This window comes from Anolis sagrei, chromosome 1, assembly GCF_037176765.1.
Source record: "Anolis sagrei isolate rAnoSag1 chromosome 1, rAnoSag1.mat, whole genome shotgun sequence".
NCBI lineage: Eukaryota > Metazoa > Chordata > Lepidosauria > Squamata > Dactyloidae > Anolis > Anolis sagrei.
Genome location: NC_090021.1, coordinates 61,265,806 through 61,292,404, shown reverse-complemented (window position 1 = coordinate 61,292,404; position 26,599 = coordinate 61,265,806). Strand labels below are relative to the sequence as shown.

The window sequence follows — 26,599 nt, the reverse complement described above, 5'->3', positions numbered from 1 at the left end:
GAGACCTGGCTGCCTTTTCTTCCTTCCTTCCTCATCAGCAGTGACGCCGGGAGCCGGCAGGGGGCGCTGCGGGGCTCTCTCCCGAGAGTGGTGGGCAGGAAGAAGGCGGGAGCGAGCGGGCCTTATCAGCGGGCGGCAGGCGGGGCCTACCGAGGCCTCTCCTCCCCCTCTTCTTCTTCTTCATGGGGCGGCCGCCTTGGAGCCCGTGAGGCGCCGCCACCGTCTCCTCTTTCTCCTCCTCGTCCGCCTCCTCGTCCTCCCCGCTCTCTATGGCGGGCCTGGCCCCGCGCCTGCCTTCGCTGCTGCTGCTCCTGAGGCGGCGCCGGCCTCGGGCGCCCTTCTGCGGAGGATGGGCCGCGCTCGCCTCGCCTGCCGCCTCTGGCTGCTTCTCGCCGCCTCTCGCCTCGTCCTCCTCCTGGGCAGCCCCGCCGAAGAAGGCGGAGGATCCCCCCGAGGCCCGGCCTCCTCCTCCTCCTCATCCTCATCCTCCTTCTCCTCCTCCCTCGGATGCCCAGAGGTTGCTGGCCTTGGCGCGGCCAGAGAGGGGGCGCCTGGCAGGTAAAGCATCTTCCCTGAACGCACGCGGCTTGACCCCTTTGCGATGCCGTAGCTCACTCCCTCTCTCCTAGGAGCTGTCCTTTGCTGGAGGGACGAGGAGGAGAAGCTCACTTCCGCCCTGTTTCCAGGTGTTTGGGACTTCAGCTCTCACCATGACATTGTTGACTCATGTTTAATTTGTTGTCCAAGATCTTTTTTCCAGTCCAACCCCTTGCCAAGAAGCAGGAATATTTCATTCAAAGCACCCCTGACAGATGGCCATCCAGCCTCTGTTTAAAAGCTTCCAAAGAAGGAGCCTCCACCACACTCCGGGGCAGAGAGTTCCACTGCTGAACGGCTCTCACAGTCAGGAAGTTCTTCCTCGTGTTCAGGTGGAATCTCCCCTGTCTTGTAGTTTGAAACCATTGTTCCACGTCCTAGTCTCCAGGGAAACAGAAAAAAGCTTGCCCCCTCCTCCCTGTGACTTCCTTTCTCATATTTATCCCTGGCCCTCATAATCTCTCCTCTCATCCTTCTCTTCTTCAGGCCAAACATGCCCAGCTCTTTAAGGCACTCGTCATAGGGCTTGTTCTCCAGATCCTTAGTCATTTTAGTCACCCTCCTCTGGACACATTCCAGCTTGTCAATATCTCTCTTCAGTTGTGGTGCCCAGAATTGGATACAATATTCCAGGTGTAGTCTAACCAAGGCGGAATAGAGGGGTAGCATTACTTCCCTAGATCTAGACCAGGGGTCCCCAAACTGCGGCCCGAGGGCCACTTCTGGCCCGCCAAGGGCACTTATCCGGCCCGTGGAGGAGGAGCGCCCCCCCCCACACACAGTGCCCCTCCCTTGGCTGGCTCACGCTATCCGTCAGGCCCGATGGGCAGCGTGAGCCAGCCAAGGGAGGCTGCCCCGGCGCTCCATGCAGTCATGCCGGCCACATGACCTTGGAGGTGTCTACAGACAACGCCGGCTCTTCGACTTAGAAATGCAGATTAGCACCACACCCCAGAGTCAGACACGACTGGACTTCATGTCAGAGGAAAACCTTTAACTAGGAAAATTGTGGAAGATCCAGGGTGGGAGAAAGAACTCTTGTCTGTTGGAGGTAGGTATGAATGTTTCAATTGGCCACCTTGATCGCCATTTCATAGCCTGACAGTTTTTAGGGAGAATCCTTTGTTGAGAGGTGATTAGCTGGCCCTGATAGTTTCTTGTCTGGAGTTCCCTTGTGTTTGAGTGTTGTTCTTTATTTACAGTTATAATTTTAGAGATTTTTTTAATACTGGTAGCCAGATTTTGTTCTGGTTTGCCAGATTTCCCATTCTCTGCTCCTGGAATTACTGCCTAAAGAGAGCTAGAAAGAACCCCCTCTAAGGGCCCTTCTACACAGCAAAATAAGATACGTGCAATGTGCATAGGAATTTTTTTATTGATTTTTTTTTTTAAAAAACTATAGCCCGGCCCTCCAACAGTCTGAGGAACAGTGAACTGGCCCCCGGTTTAAAAAGTTTGAGGACCCCTGATCTAGACACTATGCTCCTATTGATGCAGGCCAAAATCCCATTGGCTTTTTTTGCCACCACATGACATTGTTGACTCATGTTTAACTTGTTGTCCACAAGGACTCCAAGATCTTTTTCACACATACTGCTCTTGAGCCAGGCGTCCCCCATTCTGTATCTTTGCATTTCGTTTTTTCTGTCTAAGTGGAGTATCTTGCATTTGTCACTGTTGAACTTCATTTTGTTAGTTTTGGCCCATCTCTCTAATCTGTCAAGATCGTTTTGAATTCTGCTCTTGTCCTCTGGAGTATTGGCTATCCCTCCCAATTTGATGTCATCTGCAAACTTGATGGTCATGTATCTTGCATTTGTCACTGTTGAACTTCATTTTGTTAGTTTTGGCCCATCTCTCTAATCTGTTAAGATCGTTTTGAATTCTGCTCCTGTCCTCTGTGTCATCTGCAAACTTGATGATCTTTCTAGCTCATGCCTGGCATATCTACACTAAGTCTGCTCTGTAGGTGGAATGCAGTTTGACACCACTTTACTTGCCATGGCTCAGTGCTGTGGATTCCTGGGAGCTGTAGTTTGGTGAGGCACCAGCACTCTTTGGCTGAGAAGTCTAAAGACCTTGTGAAAATAACAACTCCCATGACTCCATAGCATTGGGCCATGGCCATTAAAGCCGTGCTAAACTGCACTCATCATACAACATACCCGCTCTGCCTTGACTTCCCCTCACATATTTATATATGGCCATCATGTCTTCTTTCAGTCTTCTCTTCTTCAGGCTAAACATGCCCAACTTTTTAAGCCACTCCTCATAGGGCTTGTTCTCCAAACCCTTGATCATTTTAGTTGCCTTCCTCTGAACACATTCCAGGTTGTCAATATCTCTCTTCAACTGTGGTGCCTGTCTAACCAAGGCAGAATAGAGGGGTAGCATGACTTCCCTGGATCTAGACAGTATACTCCTATTTATGCACGCCAAAATCCCATTGGCTTTTTCAGCTGCAGCATCACATTGTTAGCTCATGTTTAACATGTTATCCACAAGGACTCCAATATCTTTTTCACATGTACTGCTGTCGAGTCAGGAGTCCCCCATTCTGTATCTTTGCATTTCAATCTAAGTGGAGTATCTTGCATTTGTCCCCATTGAACTTCATATTGTTAATTTTGGCCCATCTCTAATCTGTTAAGATCATTTTGAATTCTGTTCCTGTCTTCTGGGGGTATTGGATCGTGTATTTGGCCTATTATTGCAAATGTGTATGGCATTCTGTATGCAAAAGCCACTAAATAGATACTCCAACATATGGAGGTTGTGTTATGAATAAGATGGAAGTCTTCTCCACTGTCTTTCTCCTTGGTACATAACTTTGCACAGGCCTGAAGTTGTCTACTACCTGATTCAGTGGTGTCAGTATTTTTGTAAAAAGAAACTGATCAAGCAACCTTATTAACTAAGAGGCTGTTTTTATCCATAACAGATTTGTTTTGTCCATCTTGTCCAGTATTTCTTGCTCTGCCAGCAGGGCTGGTCCTTCCATTAGTCAGAAAGAGGCAACTGAAAAGTTTCCAAAGGAAGAGCTACATGTGTCCCACAGCTGCCCTGTGCTCCAACACTTGCCTTCTGCTCTGGGGAGCTCTAGATAAAGTTATCTAGTTGCCAGTGGGATGGGGTGGGGTTTCCCAGAGTCTTTTCTTCAGTAAAGAGCCAGATGTGCAACTTCAACCGTTTATCACTACACCCATTTCTGTGGTTATCTGGCCACTCCAAAAGATATTTCATGCATCTGATAATCTGTCATCCACGTAAAGACATACCACAATAAGAGTTTCATTTACTCTTTTAAGTGTATATTCTTACTCACACGTTTCTGGAAATAAATATGGGAATTACATTTGAATTAACTGAGTGTCTTCAAGTCACTTCTGACTTAGAGCAATTCTAAGACGATGCCCCAAAGGGATTTGCTTGGCAAGATTTGTCAGAGGAGGTTTGCCTTTGCCTTCCTCTGAGGCTGAGAATATGTCAGGAACCACATGTTGCAGCAGATTGAAAAGGCTATCCCTCTTGAAAGCATGAATAGAAGATTATGGACATTCAGTGTAAAGAGCTGAATGTTTGTTTTGTTTTCAGTGTAAATATAAAGTGTATATCTAATAATAAGTTATTTAAAAGAGTTGTTTTTTGTTTTCCCTAGCTGCTGTTGGCTTTCTGACCGTTTCCAGTGTGATTACTATGTCTGCTCCTTTTTTCTTGGGAAAAGTTATTGATGTCATTTACACAAATTCCAGTGGTGACTTTGGGGAAAACCTATCCAACCTCTGTGCCTTGTTAAGTGGAATATTTTTGTGTGGTGCTGCTGCCAATGCGACCCGTGTCTACCTCATGCAGACAGCAGGTAATTGGGATAAAAATGCCAAAACATCTAATTTTTTGTGTAGTAAACAGAATGACTGTCTGAGATAAATTCCAGACCAAAACTTCCATATTTTAAGTTTTGCTATTTGCTTTAGAAATAATTAATTTAGATTAATTAGGGACAGTTGCTGTTGCATTTCAGAATTGTTATTCATAATCTTGTAACATTATAAACTTCTATTTCTTCATAACCACATGTTGCCCAACACATTTTCCCAGGATCTGTTGCAGCCATTTAAATCAAGTTATACTGCTAGCTCATTTTTAATATATATAAATCCTTTTTGAAACAAATTGTCATACCTCTTGACCCTTGCAGGACAACGAATTGTGAAACGTCTAAGAGCAACAATGTTCTCTTCTCTCTTGAAACAAGAGATAGCGTTCTTTGATAAAACCAGCACTGGAGAGTTGATTAATCGCTTGTCTTCAGACACGACACTCTTGGGCCGTTCAGTCACTGAAAACCTTTCTGATGGACTTAGAGCTGGTGCTCAGGCCTCAGTTGCAGTTGGGATGATGGTACGTGTCTGTTTGTTTCTATCTCTCCCCTTTCCTGTGATTGAAAGAGCCAAAATACTTAGGTTAATAAGACAAAGGGTTCAGTATTCCACTTGCAAAGCCATTGTGCAAAGATACTATAATAAGAAAGTCTTTAATTATGCCTGGGGAGAGCAATGTAATTCGGTAGACAGAGAACACAGCTTGAACCAGGAGCCAGTCTATTTGAGGAAGAAAATTCAAACTTCTCCTGAATTGAATTTTGGCTGTCCACATGATGTTTGACTATGGGGAGTAGCGTGGGTTTTCCAGGGTTAAACTGCTTATCAAAATTCTTTGTTCTGTGTCAGGCTGGAGGATACTCCAGAGTTTGCTTTCCCTGTGTTTATCAGTGCAGAAAAAGCGGATGGATCATACCCATATCAACCACTGCCAGAGACACAAAACTCTGTGTGAGATTCTGATTATTGCAGATACCTCATTTTGGCATCAACAGAGATGACCAGGTAGAAGGTGGAGGGATTGCCCACTCCCCTTAATGGTTGTGATGATTGGGATGCCCATTATGACCAGGAGTTCACAGGAATCTCTGCATATGGCTTGGAACAGCAGTGGCAACACAGAGGCTATGACTTAGTAGCCTCCAAGGCAGATCCAAATAATTTGTGCTCTAAAGATAGGATTGTAATATGTGCTAATATCCAAAGACCTTTGCTCTAAAATGCATGCATTTGTTGGCGTGAAAGTATATTTCCTCTTATGACAGGTGATGTGGAGATCAAAGCATGTGTGGGAGATAATCCATCAAACATGTAGTCACAATTGCATACGTTTTTGGCAGTAGTCCGTGACTCCTGATGCAATTGTATCATGCAACTTGGAATGGATTCAGTTCATGACTCTAAGCAGCATCTGTGTTTAGAGCTGTAACCTTTCCACTTTTAGTACAAATACGATCAATGGTAATAAAAGTTGCAGTCTGGCTCCAAAGGACTCATTCAGCAACAAGGAGTGAAACATTTATCTGCACCACTGCCTTTTTATTGCGGAGGACTTTCAGTACTTACAGTAAAATAATAATAAAACTTTATTTATATCCCGCCTTACCTCCCCAAGGGGACTCAGGGCGGTTTACAACAAATGTCGGCAAACAATCAATGTCATAGAGACTGGACAAAGACTGGACAAAGACCAACCCACCCAGATCCGAAAAACAAATCTACGTCTACATCAAAAATAATAACACATTATTAAAATTAAACAATAACATAGTAGATATACTGCATCACTACAGACATTGGGAAACAGACAAGAATCTAAACAAAATCAGATAAAGATTTTAAAAAATTAAAAAATTGTAGCTGGCAGCTGGGATGACCAGCCATTTCCGCTCCATGGAAACCATGCATGATATTCTCTGCCTCCTCCTCCTTTACTAGTGGTGGTAAAGAACTGAGAAAGAAAAATGCATTGCAAAACCCCTGTGAAATATTGGAAGCATATTATGCTGCATTACATTTTTGTCACCCCAGTAAATAGAAATAGCAGGATCTCTTTAATTGTACTAAAATGTTAAAATTAAATTGTTTTTTATTTCCAGTTTTTTGTATCTCCCAAACTAGCCACATTTGTTCTGAGTGTGGTGCCACCTCTGGCTTTTATCGCTGTGCTGTATGGAAGATATTTACGAAAACTTACTAGAATGACACAGGATTCTCTTGCAGATGCTACGCAGGTGGGTTCTGAAATCATTTATTTTAAAGTAGAACATAACACAGCAGGGTAGTAACAGCCATTAAAGAATCATCTGCTTCATTCTTATCTCACCCTGAATTTTTAGTATTTTATCCTGTACATGTGGCCTGCTCACTGTCACTGTGATTGTGAATGACTTTTATTGTATTTTATATTGTTTACTGTATTCTTATGTTTTATGTATTTTATTGTGGTATTGTTTTATGCCTTGGTTTTATTTTATTTTATTGTAATGTGTTGTTGGGCTTGGCCTCAGGTAAGCTGCCCCGAGTCCCCGTCAGGGAGATGGTGGTGGGGTATAAATAAAGATTATTATTATTATGTAATTACATAAGAGAACCTGAGCAAGTGTGGTATAGTAGTCTGAGTGTTGGACTAGGACATTGGCAAATTAGGGTTCGAATCCTGGCTCTGCCATAGGAACTCAACTGATTGGCCTTTGGCAGACTACACTCTCTCAGCCCCAGAAGCCAAAGACAAACTCCCTCTGAACAAATCTTGCCTAGAAAATCCTGTGATCAATCTACTTAGGGCTGCCATAAGTCAAAAGTGGACTTAAACACACACAACAATAAATTACATACTATATGACACAGCATATCAGAAGGAGTGCTCAAATGTCAAAACAAAATTGTTGAGCGTTAAGCTAAACATGTTAATTTCTTTAAAAATAACAGTAAGACCCTCCTGTATTTAGATATTCTCCCAAGTATCTAGCTATTTCCTGGTTGAAGTTCAGTTAAAGAATCAGAAAACATTGGGGCACAGAAATGTGGAACACTTCAGTTTTGTTTTTTAATTCTTGTTACTGTGAGATAAAGAAGGTTTTTTCTCCCTGTTGTTTGCACTATCCTGGCCTTGTGTCATTGCACAACTATTTATTTATTTATTTATTTAGAGCTTTTATAACCCGGTCTTCTCGACCTCCGAAGAGGGACTCAGGCCGGTTCACAACAGAAGATTCATAGACAATAGTATAAAAACATCACAACCTCATAATACACTAATCCATAAAAAACATTAAAATACAATCATATAATTACATAAGGCCAGGTCGTCAGAGTGAAATCACAATTCATCACCATCCGTCAGTGTGGTCAAGAGTTATTGACTTAATCATCAAATGTCATATTCCAAAGCCAAGATTTCACCAGCTTTCTAAAAGTCAGGAGGGAAGGGGCAGAAGTGACCATGTGCTACGGTCTTATACTTGTTTGCTTGAAAGTAAGCCTCGTTGAATTCAATTAAACTTATTTTTGAGCAAGCACATAGGATTTGATCTCTCCACATTTCAGGGTAAACTGATCCAGATCACTTAAATTAATGCATAGACTGAAATTTAACTATGTGTTCTGATTTTACATTTCTCCAGATTTTGCACATTTTGTGAGACCCCACCCCCCAACTAAAATATATCTTTAGATACACATTTTAAAAACCCACATCTATGCAACAAGAAGCAGTTTGTATTAAAAATAACATTCAGGAACATGCAGTTTGTATTAAAAGTAACATTCCTTTTTCTTTGGACCATGAAGAACCTCAGACATGCCATTGTTGTTGTTGCTGTGTGCCTTCAGGGTATTATCAATTTACAGTGCTCCTAAGGTTTTTCTGGAGCTGAGAGTGTCTGAAGACCCTTCCACACAGCTAAATAAAATCCCACATTATCTGCTTTGAACTGGAATATATGGCAGTGTGGACTCAAATATCCCAGGTCAAACCAGATATTGTGGGGTTTTCTGCCTTGATATTCTGGGTTATGTGGCTGTGTGGAAAGGCCCAAAGTTGCCTAGTGTCACTCAGTGGGTTTTCATGACCGAGAGCAGATTCGAACCCTGGTCTTCAAAATCACATTCCAGTGCTCAAGCCATTATACCACTGTCTCTTTTTCATACATATGGAAAATCCTTTTATCTTATATAAATCCCTTAGCAGAAATCCATTTCGCCAGATTTCAGGGTAAACTGATCCAGATCACTTAAATTAATGCATAGACTGAAATTTAACTATGTGTTCTGATTTTACATTTCTCCAGATTTTGCACATTTTGTGAGACCCCACTCCCCAACTAAAATATATCTTTAGATACACATTTTAAAAACCCACATCTATGCAACAAGAAGCAGTTTGTATTAAAAATAACATTCAGGAACATGCAGTTTGTATTAAAAGTAACATTCCTTTTTCTTTGGACCATGAAGAACCTCAGACATGCCATTGTTGTGCAATGAGAGAACTTAAATGCAATGAGAGAACTCTTAACATTCCTGCTGTATTAGAAAGTTTTCCTTAATTTTTTTCTCTTTATAGTTAGCAGAAGAACGGATTGGAAATTTAAGGACTGTTCGAGCTTTTGGACATGAGTTAAATGAAATGGAGAAATATAGGAACAAAGTTGATTATGTGCTACAGTTGGCCAATAAGGAAGCCATTGCTCGAGCAGGATTCTTTGGAGCAGTAAGTATAAGGAGAAGGTGAGGAATCCACAAAGTGTTTTTGAAACACACCTGGAGATTTTTTTTCCTTTGAGAGTTCTTAAAATGTTCTTAGGTTGTCTATACAGCCATGTTAATTTTCCCCTGTAAGATAATGTATTAGTTCCTTTACAAAACATTATTTGCAAATGTATAAGTTACACTTCAGAACATGGAATGTGTGTGTGTTATTGAGGATTTGCTTGTCCGTATTTACTATGGTCATCACATCCAGACCTATCAGAGAGTTTCTTCACCAGTAGCTACCGTAGAAACTCTCAAAACTGCTTTGGAAACTTATCTTATTAATAAGTAAATTTTTAGATTGGTTATTGGAGCCTTTTAAATAGAAATTGGACCAATGTGGTATTAATATTTCCATTAAGCAGTTCTTATGGCAGTTGCAAAAATTTTTGCTCTTCAAATCTAGTTGGAGGTTAATGATATACTTCTTTAAAAAACATTTAATCAAAAAATGCTTGCAAGAGCTATGCTCTAATAACTGATGGGAATGCAAATAAATTAGTCACCAGGTCAATAAATCAGGCAGTTGCTTGCATGATAATTACTCCTGTAGAAATTTCCACCTTGGCTTTCTTCTTCACACCTCTTGTCTGGCATATCAGAGTAGCAGTTCCTGAGCATTGAGAACCTTCAACTAGATGTGTACCAGGGCAAAGCTGTAGGGAAAATACATGAAAATTACAAGTAGATTGTGAGCAGAAATATGTTTTGCTTAAGCAGTGTTATTCCACATGGTGTGCCCTGGTTTGGTGCTGGTCCCATAGCAGTTCTGCCATTCCTCAGCAAAAATTCCAGGGCTATAGTTGCTGGCCCACCATACCAGTTAACTTGAGAAGCACAGAACTAGAGCGCTTTGGGGGCTTATGTTTATTTAGCTATCCTTTGAAGCTTAAGATAAGACCAAAAATAAAATCCAGATCTCTCAGAAGTAAATGTGTTTCTTCCTGATGTAGACTGTTGTGCTCAAAAGAACAGTGATGAAAGTGTTGCTGCCTTCAGACATTCCCTTAGGTTGCTTTTCCAAGTTACCATACATACTTGAGTATAAGCCAACCCAAATATTTATTTATTTATTTGTGGTATTTATATGCCACCCTTCTCACCCCGAAGGGGACTCAGAGTGTCTTACAAGATATGCATACAATATATTATATTATAAATATAAGCCAAGGCACCTACATTTACCACAAAAAATGGAAAATGTATTGACTCAAGTATAAGTCAAGGATGGGAAATGCAGTAGCTACTGGTAAATTTCAAAATAAAAATAGATACCAATCAAATTACATTAATTGAGGCATATTTTCATATTTCCATATTTGAATATTTACATAAAACTGTAATTTAAGATTAATGATTTAATCCAACTCTGATTAAATCATTATTCTAATCTTCAGTGTAAATGTGCTTACGTATCCTTCCAATAATAATAGAGTAAAATAACAAATGTAATAAAATAATAATAATAGAGTAAAATAATGGAAATGTAATAATAACAGTAATAATAGAGTGAAATAATAAATGTAATAATCACAACAATAATAATAGAGTAAAATAATAAATGTGATAATAATAATAAAGTAATGTAAATGTAATAATAATAGTAATAATAGCAACCCAGTAAAATAATAAATAACTGACTTGAGTATAAGCCAAGGGTATATAAAATAAAAAGGGGATTGAGAAACTTGGCTTATACGCGAGTATATACGGTATAATAGATGGGGGATAGACTTTGGAGCATAATTATTTTTATTTTTTTAAAAAATGACAGCATTTTAGAAGATGCAGCTTGAAGGATTGTATTGAAATACATGTTACTCTTTCAGCATTTTTTTCTTTTCTTCCTCCTCAGACTGGGCTCTCTGGGAATTTGATTGTGCTCTCTGTTTTATACAAAGGAGGATTACTGATGGGCAGTGCCCACATGACTATTGGTGAACTGTCTTCTTTCTTAATGTATGCCTTCTGGGTTGGCATAAGTATTGGAGGTATGCATCATAAAATGTATACTTGATAACAAAAATATTTTAAAGCCCTTGAAAGTAACTGGTATGAGTGGCTCTTGAAGCACTAAAGGTATTTTTAAGTGTATCAATTACCTGGTAAAGATCATGAGTGTGTGAACACTATGATTTCAGTACAGAAAGTCAGCAAAGTTAAATAAGTTATTGTTCCTCTGGTTGTAAATATTAAAGATGTACAAACATAAAGCCTCAAAAGATCAGCCAAACAGTGTTTCTATGCATAGTTCTCTGTCCCTCTTTATCACTAGGAAAATAAATTGGGCAATTGATAAATACTACACAGGGAAGTACAGATTATTTAAAAAAGGGTGTACAAATCTTAAAAGGTTGCAAAAGGCAGAATTCACCTTCCTTTAATTTTTTGGTGAGGACTTTTAATACTTTTTGGCTTATGATATGCTTAGCCCAGCTATATAGTTGCAGAATAATTATATTTCTAACTAACAGAATTACATAATTAAAAGGCTTTTGTTAAACTTTACTAACAGAATTATGCCTAATAAAAGATATAACTTTATATATTTTATCATTACTGTCCAGTACAGCAACACTGGCCTGCACACTTTGGTCTATATAATAATAATGATCTGTAACAATTTTATGGTGGTGCAGCAGGTTAAACCGCTGAGCTGCTGAACTTGCTGACTGAAAGTTTGGTGGTTCAAATCCAGGGAGCAGGGTGAGCTCCTGCTGTTAGGCCCAGATTCTGCCAACCTAGCAGTTTGAAAACATGCAAATGTGAGTAGATCAGTAGGCATGGCTTCTTTGGGAAGGTAATGGTGCCCCATTCAGTCATGCTGGCCACATGACCATGGAGGTGTCTACAGACAACAATGGCTCTTTGGCTTAGAAATGGAGATGAGCACCAACCCCCAGAGTCAGACACGACTAGACTTAATGTCAGGGAAAATCTTTACTTCTTTAAACAGTTTTATGGAACAGCAAGATTAGCATGGTAGTGCTTTTATCAGTTGCAAATATATTCATAACTGATATGAAAGCAAGGGATATGCCTGGAACCAGCCCTTGTGGAAGGTAGACTCTATGCAGCCACTTAATTAGGATAATGCATGTTTGAAAACTTGACTGGGAAAATAAATAGGGCTTTCAGATGCATTTTTGTTATCTTTACTGCTGTACTACAGATAAGGTGAGTTCAAATAACAGATGTAACATGTATCAGAAAGTAATCCACTCAAAATATGCTTGGCAACTCAGTGTTTCCACAAACAATGCACAAGCCAGATTAAATCAGACCACTCCGCAAGTGTGCACTGTGAGTGAATTGATCCAAACTCATTTCCTTGGTTATTTATCTAGCAAATGATGTGGAGAAAACTTGAAAGTGATGAGAAATAGCATTTGTTGAATGTGCTATGTACATTCATTGATTAGAAAAAAGGGACATTATGAACATAAGATGAGATCCAGGAAACTCTCCAAAGCTGGCGTATTTCAAAAATATTTCTTTCTCTTATGTATAGCCTGATCTCTAAACACTAATGGGTGTATACATTTGTATTACTATTTTAAAAGCCTTTAAAATGCCCAGTGCACAAAAAGTTATCATCTTTTCTTATAAGGTAATGCTTTAACATGGATATATATTGCATTCGGAATTAGGGATCAGAATAAGTTTTTGCTTACCATTATCTTTATGAAATATTTATTATTATTTATTTATTTACAGTATTTATATACCACTTTTCTCACCCCTAGGGAGACTCAAAGCGCTTTACACATAGATAATGGCAAAAATTCAATGCCTTACAACTACAATAGTAAAACCACACTTTAAACATAAATCATATTAAAAACAGTACATCATTAAATATCAAAACAGTTATTAAAACCATAAAACAATCTTAATATGCATGCTCAGAACAACTCATTCATTTTAACTTAAAAAAATTATAATGGTCTTCTTGTGTCACACTCATTCTTTTCATAGCTGGAAAATCAGTTTTGCAGTGTATGAAAAACTTGCCTATTGTGTTTGACTTACAGGCTTTCAGTGGGACAAAAATAGGTGCTTCAAAGAGATGATGCCCCAGTTAATGCCTCGTTATTGCCTAGGGTGGGAAATGTAGCAGCTACTGATAAATTTCAAAATAAAAATAGATAACAATAAAATTCCATTAATTGAGGCATCAGTAGGTGAAATGTTTTTTAAATATTTATTTCAAAGAAAAACAGTAAACTTGCTCTGTAGGTGGAAAGAAGAAGAAGGCATGCAGCTTCTCCTCTCCTCTCAGCCCAGCAACCCAGCTGAAAAAGGCCCCCTCATCATATACTCGAGTGAGGGTCCTGGCGGAAAGGCGTGAAGCTGAAAGAAGTCCTTTGTAGGGCTTCTACCAGCTGCGCGCGCTTCCTCCCCTTTCGGCACATCAACCCAGCTGGGTCTCTGTGCTGAGAGAGGAGGAGAGGAAGGATCAAAAGTCACACACCTTCCCGCCGGGCCGGGCCTCTCCTTTCGGCAAAGCAACCCAGCTATGAGAAGAGTGCATCTGCTAAGGTGCCCCTGTGTCAAGTGGAGAGTCTCTACAAATTACACTGAGATGCTATTTTAAAGAGTTCATTACAGCTTTTATCAACATGCCCATGATTTTGTCACCCTTCTCTGCGCTTTCCATTGTGAAGCTCCATTCTGTTTTATTCCTTTATCGACTCCTTGTAGCTGTTTCTCCACCTTTAAGATTGATTATGTATCCTTTTTTATATATTTACTATATATTTTTACTATATATTTATTCGCATATACACCCATATCTACACTGGTATCTGTTGGAGTTTAGTTCCAAGACCTCCAGTGGATATGAAAATCTATCCTTATTATGTACAGTGGCTCAGCAAGATGGAGTTCTTTATATAAAATGGCATACGACGAGTACCAAAGAGAACCTGAGGATCTGTGAAACAGCAGGGTGTGCTTACGTATCAGTGTTCAGTGTGTGGCAAAATCAACATTTGCTTTTTGGATTTTTTTTCTAATATTTTTGAACTGCAGATGTTTGAATCCATGGAATACAGAACCTGTGGATACAGAGGGTCGGCTGCATTTATCTTTGTATTAGAACTGTGCTTGACTTCAGGACTGTGGAAATGCACACTGTTCTACTCCTGTTGTCTCTTGTGTAGTTCATCTATTTATAGTAAGTTGTAGTTGCCTCCTTTATGGTTGCTCTAGGACAGTGGTTTTCGACAGGTGGGTCTCCAGGTGTTTTGGCCTACAACTCCCAGAAATCGCAACCAGTTTACCAGCTGTTAGGATTTCTGGGAGTTGAAGGTCAAAACGTCTGAAGACCCATAGGTTGAGAATCATTGCTCTAAGAGAAAATCAATCACCTTTAACACTACAAGTGTAGAGTGAAAATAATACATCTAGCCTTTCAAACTACATGGATCAAAAGTTCAGGTGATCACAAGGAAGATTTCCTCCATCATGTCTGAAGTATTGCCAGCCATGTCAAAAGTGCCTTTTACTTAAAGGAGAGGGGGTGAAGCAACTCTGTACTACATGCAATCATCTGCAGTCTTGGGGTGCACTTACTCTCTTGAACTGGGAGAGGGAGGCCATTGCCCCATTACATGAATTGTTCCTGTCAAGAATGTTCTTTTTTTATAATCTACTGTTTTAAAATGCATTAAAAGAGTTTATTCTGTAAAATGTACAGAACTTGTTTTTCAAGCTGTGTGTTGACAGGGAACATTGGAATGGGTAATTAATAGTGCATCTTTCAAGTCCAAGTATATATTCTACATTATTCATGCATAACAATAAGTTTTCTTTTTTAGGTTTAAGCTCTTTCTATTCTGAACTAATGAAAGGATTGGGTGCAGGAGGGCGTCTCTGGGAACTCATTGATCGAAAGCCAGGACTTCCATTTAATGGTATGCTCTCTGTTTTCATTAAAGTTTTGCACTTGCTTAAGCTGACATGGTATAGCCATAGACACTTTAAATCAGAAAGCAATAAATATTTTGCTTAAATTTGAATATCTTATGAATCATTGCAGATGTATAGATAGCCATATTAGTCTGATGCAGCAGAACCGAGCAAAATTATTTATGGTACTTAATAGATAATCACATAAATGAAGAGGTAGCCTCAGTAGATTGGTATGCATACGAACAAAAGGATGGAGAAAAAATGTTTTTGCAACACAAGTCCAAAACACTAAGAAATTCCAGAGAAATTTTTTTATTATGTAGATCAGGGCACTTTTTACCCTCCTGGTGTTTTGGACTTCACCTCCCATTAGTACCAGCCAACTAAGTTAACATGTAATGATTGTGGGAATCGTAATCTCAAATATCTGGAGACTAAAGTTTTCCCAAAGTGATCTAGAATAAAATTGGAATGAGGTGTTCAAAGGTAAAAGCTGCAATTTCATTTTTGCTGCTGAATACACCTGCTTAGCACAGTAGAACTTAGACGCTTTCCACTGCTATACCACAATTGGATTGTGTTAGTGTCATCTTTAACTATATCTTATTGCATGACATTGTAGTTTTCTTGATGCTATTCTGTATTGGACCACTGTTGGGACATTTAACAATCAGTTCTTTTCCCAATAGAAATAATCAAAACAAACCCCAATCGCACTATGATTTAGTGCTGATAGTCTCATTTTGCTTGGCTACCATATTGGGAACATAGTGGGCATGCCATGGATATGATTTCAGTGCTCCTTACTTAGGTATTCCCCAGGGATCTCTAGGGAAACTCCAGACTACTTCCATTGGGATCCCATGGTAATTCTCAAGACAACCACAGTACATTCACCCCCAGAATTTTGTTACATTAATTTTTAAGAAGAGGAATAGTGAAATAGCATAGTATAGATGTAGTCTTTTTAAAGTTAGGTTTCCCAAAGAAATGATAGGTTTTTTAGAGTAATTTTTCTAAAATACACAAAAAATTTAATAGTGATATACAAAAGCAGAAACAGGGAAGTATTGTTTTGTGGGAAAACACAAAACAGAAAAAAACAGAAAAGGGGTTTGCATAGCCCTTGTATTTTCATCTTTCTGAACTGAGTAGGGAATTCCTGGAGAGCGCAGTTGCATTAAAGCAGAAGTACAGAATTGCTTAATTGCATTATTGGGCATTATATATTGTGCAATTATATCTTCCTGATTTTTTTTGAAAAACATGCAGTAATTATAGAGCAGGAGGCACAGCAAACAGGGCAATGTAAATTGTTTTATTTCAAGTGTATGTCAGCAAACAAGGGTATGTATGCAATTGAAATGCAAGTGTGGCAATGATACAGAAGAATGAACGACTATTCCCCTGTCTTCCCTAGCATTTAAGCAGTGGGTCCCACAATCTCTTTAGGTCTGCCAACCCCATTTGAAGGGATGGAACATGAAGTAGCGCCCATAATTCTCCCCTACATTTTATCATAACAACTCTACGAAAATAGGTTGAGAACCAGCATGGTATAATAATTTGAACATTGGAATATGACTCTGGGTTTGAATCCCCACTTGGCGATGTAAACCCACTAAGTGATTCTGGGCAAGCCACATACCCTCAGCCTCAGAAAAGCCTGTGATATGTCAAAAACAGCTTGAAGATACAACCAGACCCAGATCTATAAGACACTATCTAGTCAGAAAGCAAACCTTTTGGCTTGTTAATGATGTCACTGAACATAGCACAGTCAAGGTACTACTATGAAGGCTACTTGGACAAATGGGTCTTTCTTCATTCAAAATGTATTTATATGTGGATATCTTTGAAAGTTCCTTTTCTTGTCTCTCTTCCCACCCCCACCTCCCCCACCCCATTTAGAGGGCATTGTATTAAACCAGGATGCTTTCAAAGGTGCTCTGGAGTTCAAAAATATCCAGTTTGCCTATCCAACTCGACCAGAAACTTTAATTTTTCAAGACTTTACCCTTTCCATCCCAGCGGGCTCTGTCATGGCCTTGGTTGGCCCGAGCGGCTCTGGCAAATCTACTGTTGTGTCTCTTCTGCTTAGGCTTTATGATCCTGTCTCAGGTAAGAATTTGTATGTAATATTGGGGCCATCCACACTGAACATACAATGCTGTTTCAAAACTGTATTAAAAATAGTTGCTTTGCAGTACAGATTATTACATAGGACATTCTGGAACCAGTTTGAGGTCTGGATGGATGGTGACTACATAAACCACAAAGCACTGGTGCACATAAAGGACTTTCTTTTGAGTGCTTTTGTGAAAGATATCATATTTATCTTTATTTCTATCCCATCTTTCTCCTAATAGATATTCAAGGCAGCTTTGTTGTCTGGCCACTGCAATTTGATGCTATTTCTACTCAAGCAGCATGCATTGAACGGCATGAAATGGTCAGTGTAGGTGGAGCCTGACCATTTAAATTCATGCTGCTTGAGTAGAACTTTCCTCCTGAGAGAGAGCAAACCATTTCCTCATCTATCTCTGTTCCACAGTGAATTCCAAATGTCAAGTTGTAGGAGTTTTGTGTATTTGCTCAAGGCTACTGACAAGCGACTACTGAGGGAAAATGCAGTGCTAGGGTGATGGGGAAGGAGCAGCACCTCATAAAGAGGGTCAATAACCAGTATTTTATTTTTTAAGAGATAGAGAAAACTCAGCCCCCCTGGTGTCACAGCAGGTTAAACCACTGAGCTGCTGAACTTGCAGAGCGAAAGGTTGGCAGTTTGAATCCAGGGAGAGGGGTGAGCTCTTGCTGTTAGCCCCAGCTTCTGCCAGCCTAGCAGTTTGTAAACATGCAAATGTGAGTAGATCAATAGGTACTGCTTCGGCAGGAAGGTAACAGCGCTCCATGTAGTCATGCTGGCCACATGATGTGGGAGGCATCTACGGACAATGCTGGCTCTTCGGCTTAGAAATGGAGATGAGCACCACCTCCCAGAGTCGGACACTAGTCTTAATGTCAGTAGAAACCTTAACCTTTACCTTAGATTAAGCTCTATTCTGTTTAGAATAAGGAAGGATTGTATGAAGAAGGTTCATAGATACATATTAGGCTCAAGTTGTATTTTTACACATTCTCAGGGGGTACATTTCAAGTGATAATATGAGTTCTGTGTATTCTTGTGAGATGTACTATCCCTGCAGCCCTATACATTACTACATTATCTCAGATGTATTGCACATGTTTTTGGCTTAATTGCTGTGCCAAAATGGAGGTGTGCATTACATTCGATGGCACATAGAATTGCATTCCTAAAGGTGCCTGTACCCCTCCATCAGGCTAAACCTAGGAAACTCACCAGCCTCAGCCTGATGGGAGAGCAGTGGCTACCCTCCCCAAGCCCCGTTCTCCGTCTCTCAGTTGAGGCAAAGAAATGGGTGCCCCTTCCCTCTCCAAGCCCTGTTCTCCTCCTCAAACTTAACAGCCTCTGCTTGGCAGAAGGGTGCTGCTTCTCCTTCCTTCCTTCCTTCCTTCCTTCCTTCCTTCCTTCCTTCCTTCTTCTTCTTTTTTTTGAATGAGCACCTCAAGATTGAGGTGTTTATTACATTTGATGGCACACTAGACTCACGTAAATATGGCTGTTGGATATGACACATATTTCTCTGAATCATATTAAATAGAGACCTCTGTAGAAGTTGTTCACATTGCTGCAAAGTAATATATTCTCTTTTCTGGAAATACAAAAATGTATGAAGGACTTCAACACTTGTATCTGTAGATTTGTTTTACGTTCTGTATTTCCTGTTCTTTCTTTCCTCTGAAAATTTGGAATCTGAAATTTTACCTAACAAGATCCTTTTAACTTTTTAAAGGAGTGGTCACTGTTGATGGTGTTGATATTCGTCAACTAAATCCACTCTGGTTCAGGACTAAAATTGGAACAGTAAGTCAGGTAAGAAGATAAGTTGTGTTTCTTCATTGTAGTATTTATTCTCATTCATTTTTCTCTTTATACGAGTTTGTCCATTCTAAGCACTGGACAAACTTTTGGGAACACTGGAGGGCCTTTTTTGTATTATCAATTTGAATTCCAGGAGCCCCCGGTGGCGCAGTGGGTTAAACCCCTGTGCCAGCAGGACTGAAGACCAACAGGTCACAGGTTCGAATCCGGGGAGAGGCAGATGAGCTCCAGCTCCAGCTCCTCATACGGGGACATGAGAGAAGCCTCCCACAAGGATGATAAAACATCAAATCATCCGGGCGTCCCCTGGGCAACGTCCTTGCAGACGGCCAATTCTCTCACACCAGAAGCGACTTGCAGTTTCTCAGGTCGCTCCTGACAAGACCAAAAAAAAAAATTGAATTCCATCTCTTGAAAGTCATACTTGAACAGATAAGCCTGTACTTAAGAATATTGTGTTTACTTTTTCATCCTGTTTGTTGCATGTATTTGAACTCCCTAACTATATATTGTGATGATTCACTGTGCTTTCACACATACTAGGAACCTATTCTGTTCTCATGCTCTATCGCTGAAAACATTGCCTATGGTGCGGAGGACCCCTCTGCAGTTACTATGGAAGAAATTGAAAAAGTTGCTGAGATTGCAAATGCTTTTAGCTTTATCCAAAATTTTCCAAAAGGATTCGATACTTTAGTTGGCGAAAAAGGAATTCTTCTTTCAGGTAAGAGGTTGCCATTTTGAAAATATGTTTATGTGATTAATGCTTTCACATGATGATATGTTAAACTATATGGAAGAATGTTACATTAAGAAGAAGGCAAGCTTGTTTTCCGATGCTCTAGAAAGAAAACAGAACAATGGATTCATATTACAGGAAAAGAAATTTCACCTAAACATTAGATAAAATTTCCTCACCATTAGAGTTTCTTGGCAATGAAATATGCTGCTTAGGAGTGTGGTGGAAGCTCCTTTTCTGGAGGTTTTTCAATAGAGGCTGAATGGCCATTCATTGAGAATTGTTTGTTTATTTCTGCTTGGCATAATGGGGTTTGACTGGGTGCTCCTGGGATCTCTTTCAGCTCCATCATTCTGTGGTTCTATCTATAAATATTTATCTTTTTCTGTAAATTAGCAGAGAGCATAACATCTCTATAATATTTAAGCTAGAAGCTTAAGACAAAAGGGGAAAGTGTTTTTTTATATTTAAAAAAGAATTTTAATCTATTTATTGACAGGTGGACAAAAGCAACGAATTGCAATTGCCCGAGCTCTTCTCAAGGTAAGCCTTTGTGCTCATTTCTCTCTTTAAAAGCTAATGAGAATAATATTGAAAAATAGGTGTCAAAAATCTTTTCATAGTTGATTTTTTTCAATTGGAAATCTTGTAGTTATACCAATATCACGTTTGAGATAGATTGAGAGAATGTGTTTCTTTGCAATCTGCTGCCTTTTCTGAGGAGTTAAAAATCAGGAACCTGCTCTACAGCCTTTTCTAGAACAGCCAGTTCTGTGGAGAGCAGCCTCTAATGGGCCTGTTAAGTAACTACCAGTAATTTTAATCAGGATGTCAAAAGTATTATACTTGTTGCTCTAAGAACAATAGTTAACTCCTTGGTAACACTAATTACAGTTTGCTGATTATTTTTCATGCATATTAATAGTAAAATCTCTGGACTTTACATAGTAGAAGACACAACTATGTATTATCTAGTTGTGATCATATCCTGGTAATATTCAAATACCAAACAGTAAAGCATTGTCATTTTTCAGATATTAGGATTTTTCTCAGAGAGATCCTAATACCCAATTTCTTTATTTATTTGATACATTTATATACCGCTTTTCTCCCTCTATGGGAACTCAAAGCAGTTTCCAATATTATAAAGGCAAAATTCAATGCTGTACATAAGATAATAACAAGATAATAATATATAACTAACTATAAATTAACCTAACTAAATTAAAATATAAACATAAAATAAAATTTAGACGTAAAGCATAAAAAATTAAAAATCGGTAATACAATAACATTTATATTAAAACCACCAATAAACAACACGATTTCAAAATAGTTACTAATGCCATCTAAGTAGGATATTTCCCTCAAGTATCTATATAGAAGCAGTCTCCGAGTTACAAACATCCGACTGCTAGTTACAAATGGGGGTGAGATAACAGGGAGTGAGAGAAATCTACCCCAAGGAAAGGAAATTCACTCCTGGAAGAGTTATCATGGGGAAAAAGTGTCTCCACTGAAGCTTTATCACCAATCCTTGCTTCCACAACAAACCAAAAATTTCAAAATCCAATTGTCACAGGGTAAAAGTGAGACGAAATCTCCTGAACAGAGGCACAGATAGCAAAACAAACGTTACAAGTGTATTAACCCTTTCCTATGCTATCCAAAACTTGCACATATAAACACATAATCCAGCCATATATATGGCTGAAGTTACACTTTAAAAATGTACCTGCTCCAACTTACATACACATTTAACAAGAATAAACCTACAGAGCCTATCTTGTTTGTAACCCAGGGATTGTCCTTTTATGAGAGGAAAAAGATCATGTTGAATTTTAGATTTTTTGTCTCTTTCTTTTTAAAAAGAAGATGCAGCATATGCTTCTGTTTTGCACATTCTTCATTTTACTAAAGTTGTTGTGCAGCAGCCTCTTTTACACCTATTTTATTTAAACATAGACTAAATGTAACTGTCCCTAGTCACTACTTGTGCATTATTTCTAGCTGAGAAACCTTAGAGAAATTCATTATTTAAAAAAAGGTGGTTTCATCATTTTCACCTAATTGTGCACATTTGGGTGTACACGCAAAAAAACTTAAGAGAGAATATATGACATGACCATTTGAAAATAATAAACACATACATTGTTAACATGCAAAACCTGAGGAAACGTTTATTTGGGAGGGGGGCGGAATCCTCTAAAAGAAGTGAATTCAGCATAGCTATTCATGAAAATCTGTTTCAAAACACATTTTTCTCCTCTAAAGAGTGAATTAAATACATTGCAAACTGTGATCAGTACCAGTTATGAATGACATTGGCTATAGCATTATCATCCTCAAAGTGAAAAATGAATATCCTCAAAGAAACTCACGTGGTGGTTGAGAAAATATCATTCTTCCACAATCCCTTTCAATATTGTGTTGGTTTTCTCGGTATTGGCACACCTGTCACTGTTGTTTCAGTCGAATTAACATGGTTCGACACAGTGCAGTTTTTGCATGAATAGTCAATACGCTGAGATTTATCTTCCTGATGATAGAAATTAATTTGCATTCCAATTTGCAATCTTAAAATTTTCCTCCCAAAAATATTGTTCATATAAAACCACATTAATTTTGTTTTCTAGAATCCAAAAATTCTTCTTCTTGATGAAGCAACAAGGTAAGTAATAAAAGTGACACAATAGAATAACAAAGTAGAAAAATATTTTACTTAAAAGGAAAGCAACCATGTTCAAGACAGTAGGGGTGGATTGGCATCTCTGTAGTAAACCATATAATGTCTTTTCTTGTCATTGAAATATGCTGCCCTATTAACTTTTGTGTGTGTTTGTGTTAGGAGTGACTTGAGAAACTGAAAGTTGCTTCTGATGTAAGAGAATTGGCCGTCTGCAAGGAAGTTGCCCAGGGGACACCCGGATGTTTTACCATCCTGTGGGAGGCTTCTCTCATGTCCCTGCATGGGAAGCTGGAGCTGACAGATGGAAGCTCACCCCGCTCCCTGGATTTGAACTGCCGACCTTTTGGTCAGCAGCCCTGCTAGCACAAAGATTTAACTCATTGCGCCACCGGTGGCTCCTGCCCGGTTAACTATTGAATACTGTCACTTTTTTACTATGTGAATTTGCATCAAAGGAGGTTACATATTCTTCATTAATACATTGCAGCAAGAGTTCAAGGTTCCCATTGAGCATAATATTTTCTGGGAAGCATGAGATACCCAGGAAAATATTGCCTCCGTTGAAATCCTTGAATATAATTTAATAAGTTGGAAAACAAACAATGCCGAAGTACTAAACTCACCATGAACAACTGTAAGTGGGTATTATTTTTGTGTGAGAGGTAAGAAACATTGTTAAAATATTAAGAACAAGGTTTCTGTCTGTGATTCTATAATATAGAAAACCACTTACAAGGAGAAAACAGATTTAGTTTAATCTAGCCACTGTATCTACAGTACTTGGGAGGGTCTGTCATGGTTCTCTTATCTGTCAAGGAGTTAAGTGATTGCTATGACAAAATGATTGCTCCTGATAGATGACTTGTAGGTGGTCAGGCAGTTTTAGAAAGGGATCATTGTTTGAGTGAGTTAATGAACTTCTTCGACTGGTGATGCATTTTTCAAACTATCTGTGTACAAAACTGACAGAATTGAAAAGTGGGCCAGTCAGAATCAAGGTGGACTTGAGGGCTGCATCTACACTGTAAAATTAATCTAATTCACCACCGCTCTACTTGCCTGGCTGAATGCCATATAATCATGGGAGGTGTAGCTTTACAAGGGCTTTAGCCATCTCTGTCCAATAGTACTGATGCCTCAGCCAGCTGCAGCTCCCATGATTCCATGGCATCAAGCCCTAACCATTATAGTAGTGTCAAACTGCATTAATTCTACAGTGTAGATGCCCTCTGGGACTGGTAAAAGTCTGATGTGAGAACAGTGCGTTTCCAAGCCTTTGGTAGTGTTAAGCTGTGCCTTTGCAACTAGGTTTAGTCTGTGTATTTCTTTGATTAAAAAAAAGTTACACATTCCATAACTTTCCAGTGACCTCCCTTTTGGAAGACTTTCTGATAAACTGAGACTTCCATCTAGAAATATTCATTCACTTAGTGTCAACAGATTTGAAACAATAATCTAAAGAAGTATGTTACATTGCAGGTTAAAAATATGTGCACTTACCTGAATTTCATCAGGGACTTGATTTATCAGAAGGGTATATTTTTTACACAGAAATAAAGTTGTTGCTTTTAAAAAGAAATGTATGTAATACTCTTAAAATACTGTCACATTATAAAAAGCCTGAAATGAAAGCAAACTAGTAAGCTAACTATTCTAAAGTGGGATATAGGACAATAATATATGTTTTCTCATCATTTTGTTCATGAATTAGTGCATTGGATGCTGAAAACGAATTCCTTGTCCAAGAAGCATTAGATCGACTCATGGAAGGAAGGACTGTTCTCATAATTGCCCATCGTCTGTCCACTATTCAGAATGCGAATTCTGTTGCAGTTCTTGATCAAGGAAGAATTGTTGAGTGTGGGAAACATGAAAAATTGCTTGCAAACCCAAATGGACTCTTCAGCAAATTAATGAAGAAACAGTCTTTTCTCCAGCACAGTGAAAATGTTGCATTAAATGTAAAATCTTGAAGAAGAAAAAAGACTTTAAAATGAAATAATATAAAGAATGGAAATGTAACACATTTCCAAGTAATTTTAAATTATGTTTCAATTCATGTATAATAAATGTGTTTATATTTTTCCTGTGTATTTTAAAACATGGCTGTACTAAACTTTTTATTCAGAGAATCTAATTATAATTATATTCTTGTGAAGATATGAAACAGTAAATTGTTTTTACAATGTAAATATTTTTATGCTGCTTTGATTGATGGATATGGATGTTTACTATTTTTTTAAACCTGACGGCGTGGAAGCACATTCTTTTTCCATTTAAGATGGTGATAAATTAAATGTGTAATTCTGGTATTTTGTTTAAAGTCATTGTATTGAAAAGATAGAGATCAGTTCAGAGAGCGTTTTGCTTACAGAAAAGGGGGGCTCTTTTAACTCTTACATTCTGAAACTGCTTTTGTTTTAAAAAGCAAACATTTAAAAAATTCCTCTACTGGATTTGCAAGTCTTCTGCAATAGAACCCAAGTCATTAGAATTAAATCCCTACTGTGGTTTTGAAATTTTCCTCATCACACACAGTATTGGGATGTCTGTTCTGAGCTTAAGAAAGAAAGCAATCTGTATGCTGAAGGGCCCAGGTTCAATTCCTACTATAGTAGATTACAAAAAATTTTGGCCATCAAATCTGGGCTAAATCTTTATCAGATACTATAAAGACTATTACCATTCTCAGTGAGTTAAGTGGACCTATGATTTGACTTGATAAAGGTCATGCCAGCCAGCCGCTTTCCCTGCTCCTGGTTCCTGCCACTTTCCCTTCTGCCCACCACTTTACTTCACCACTCCTGGCACTCCTTGCACCCCTGGGAAGGTAGAAAGGAGGGATGGAGAAAAAGAAAAGGAGAAAAAGAGAGGTAGGAAAAAGAGGAGGAGGGAGAGAGAAAGGGAAGAAAGAAATGTAAGTAGGAATCAGGGAAGGAGGAAGAGTAAGAAAGGGAGAAAGAAGAGGTAGAAAAAAAGAGAGGGAAGGAATTCAGAATTCAAAAAGCCTGGTGTAGTGGTTTGAACCTTGGACAATGGCTCTAGGTGACTTTAGGCAAATCACACTCTCTCAGAGGACGGCAAAGGCAAATCTCCTTTGAATAAATCTTGACAAGGAATCTCTGTGGTCGCCCTAAGTCTGAAATGACTTGAAGACACACAACAACAATCTTAATCATTATTATACCTTACTTGAAAATTGAGGTGCTAAATACCTTTCTGCAGCCCCAAGAGGCTTAGCCTGTCTAGTTTGGCCCCTTAGTACTGAGGTCATCATTATAATTTAGTTGAAAGTAATCTCATTTTTAAATAATTTATTGACAAGATTTGCACTCAAAAAGCGGTTTTTCCAGGATAAGAGCCAGTGTAGTTTAGTGGTTTGAGTGCTCTGCCTATTGTTCTGCCCCGCTCAACCAAGGCAATTCACTGTGTGACCTTACACCAATAATACTCCTCAGTATTGAACCTCATTAAGTTATCATGTAAGTATTATGAAATTATTATCAAACTTTAGGAAATGTTTGCCAACATTTCCTACGAAAACCTTGCATGTGTGTGTGTGTGTATAGGATTTATTGCTTATTTCACATAAACTCAAGGTTTTTTTTCCTACATCCGTGACACACCTACACAACAGGTCAGTGGACACAGCAATAGTTTCGATGCACAGTTGGGAAAGCTCTGCATAACCACCATCAAATCCCATTCTCAGGCCCCCTCTACACTGCCACATAATCCAGATTATCAAAGAAGATCATCCACATCTGCTTTGAACTGGATTATGAGTCTACACTGGATCTTATATGGCAGTGTAAAAGGGGCCTCAGTCTCAGAGGAAGCCAGTGTTAAATTTCTTCTGAACAAATTTTGCCATGATAAAACCTCATGATACATTTACTTTGGGATCGCCATAACTCAGGATGGACTTGAAGGCACACAACAGACATGGATAGGAAGCCAGTGAGGAGTCCTGGTTTGGTGCTGGAGACCAGAGTACAAATCCCAATTCAGCCATGGAAACCCCCTGGATGGCTTTGGATCAGTTACTGGCCCCTTCT

General features: G+C 39.0%; 1 protein-coding gene across 1 annotated transcript; it reads left to right on the top strand.

Moving 5' to 3' along the window:
• Positions 1-170: 170 nt before the first annotated feature.
• On the top strand, positions 171-24,853 carry ABCB10 (ATP binding cassette subfamily B member 10). Its single transcript, XM_060753807.2, has 13 exons — positions 171-558; positions 4,256-4,456; positions 4,796-4,998; positions 6,578-6,712; positions 9,046-9,192; positions 11,089-11,224; positions 15,056-15,151; positions 17,061-17,270; positions 19,025-19,104; positions 19,657-19,837; positions 20,352-20,395; positions 22,489-22,523; positions 24,253-24,853. Exons 1-13 carry the CDS (start codon positions 270-272, stop codon positions 24,512-24,514), a joined length of 2,019 nt encoding a protein of 672 aa, XP_060609790.2. The 5' UTR covers positions 171-269; the 3' UTR covers positions 24,515-24,853.
• Positions 24,854-26,599: the final 1,746 nt, after the last annotated feature.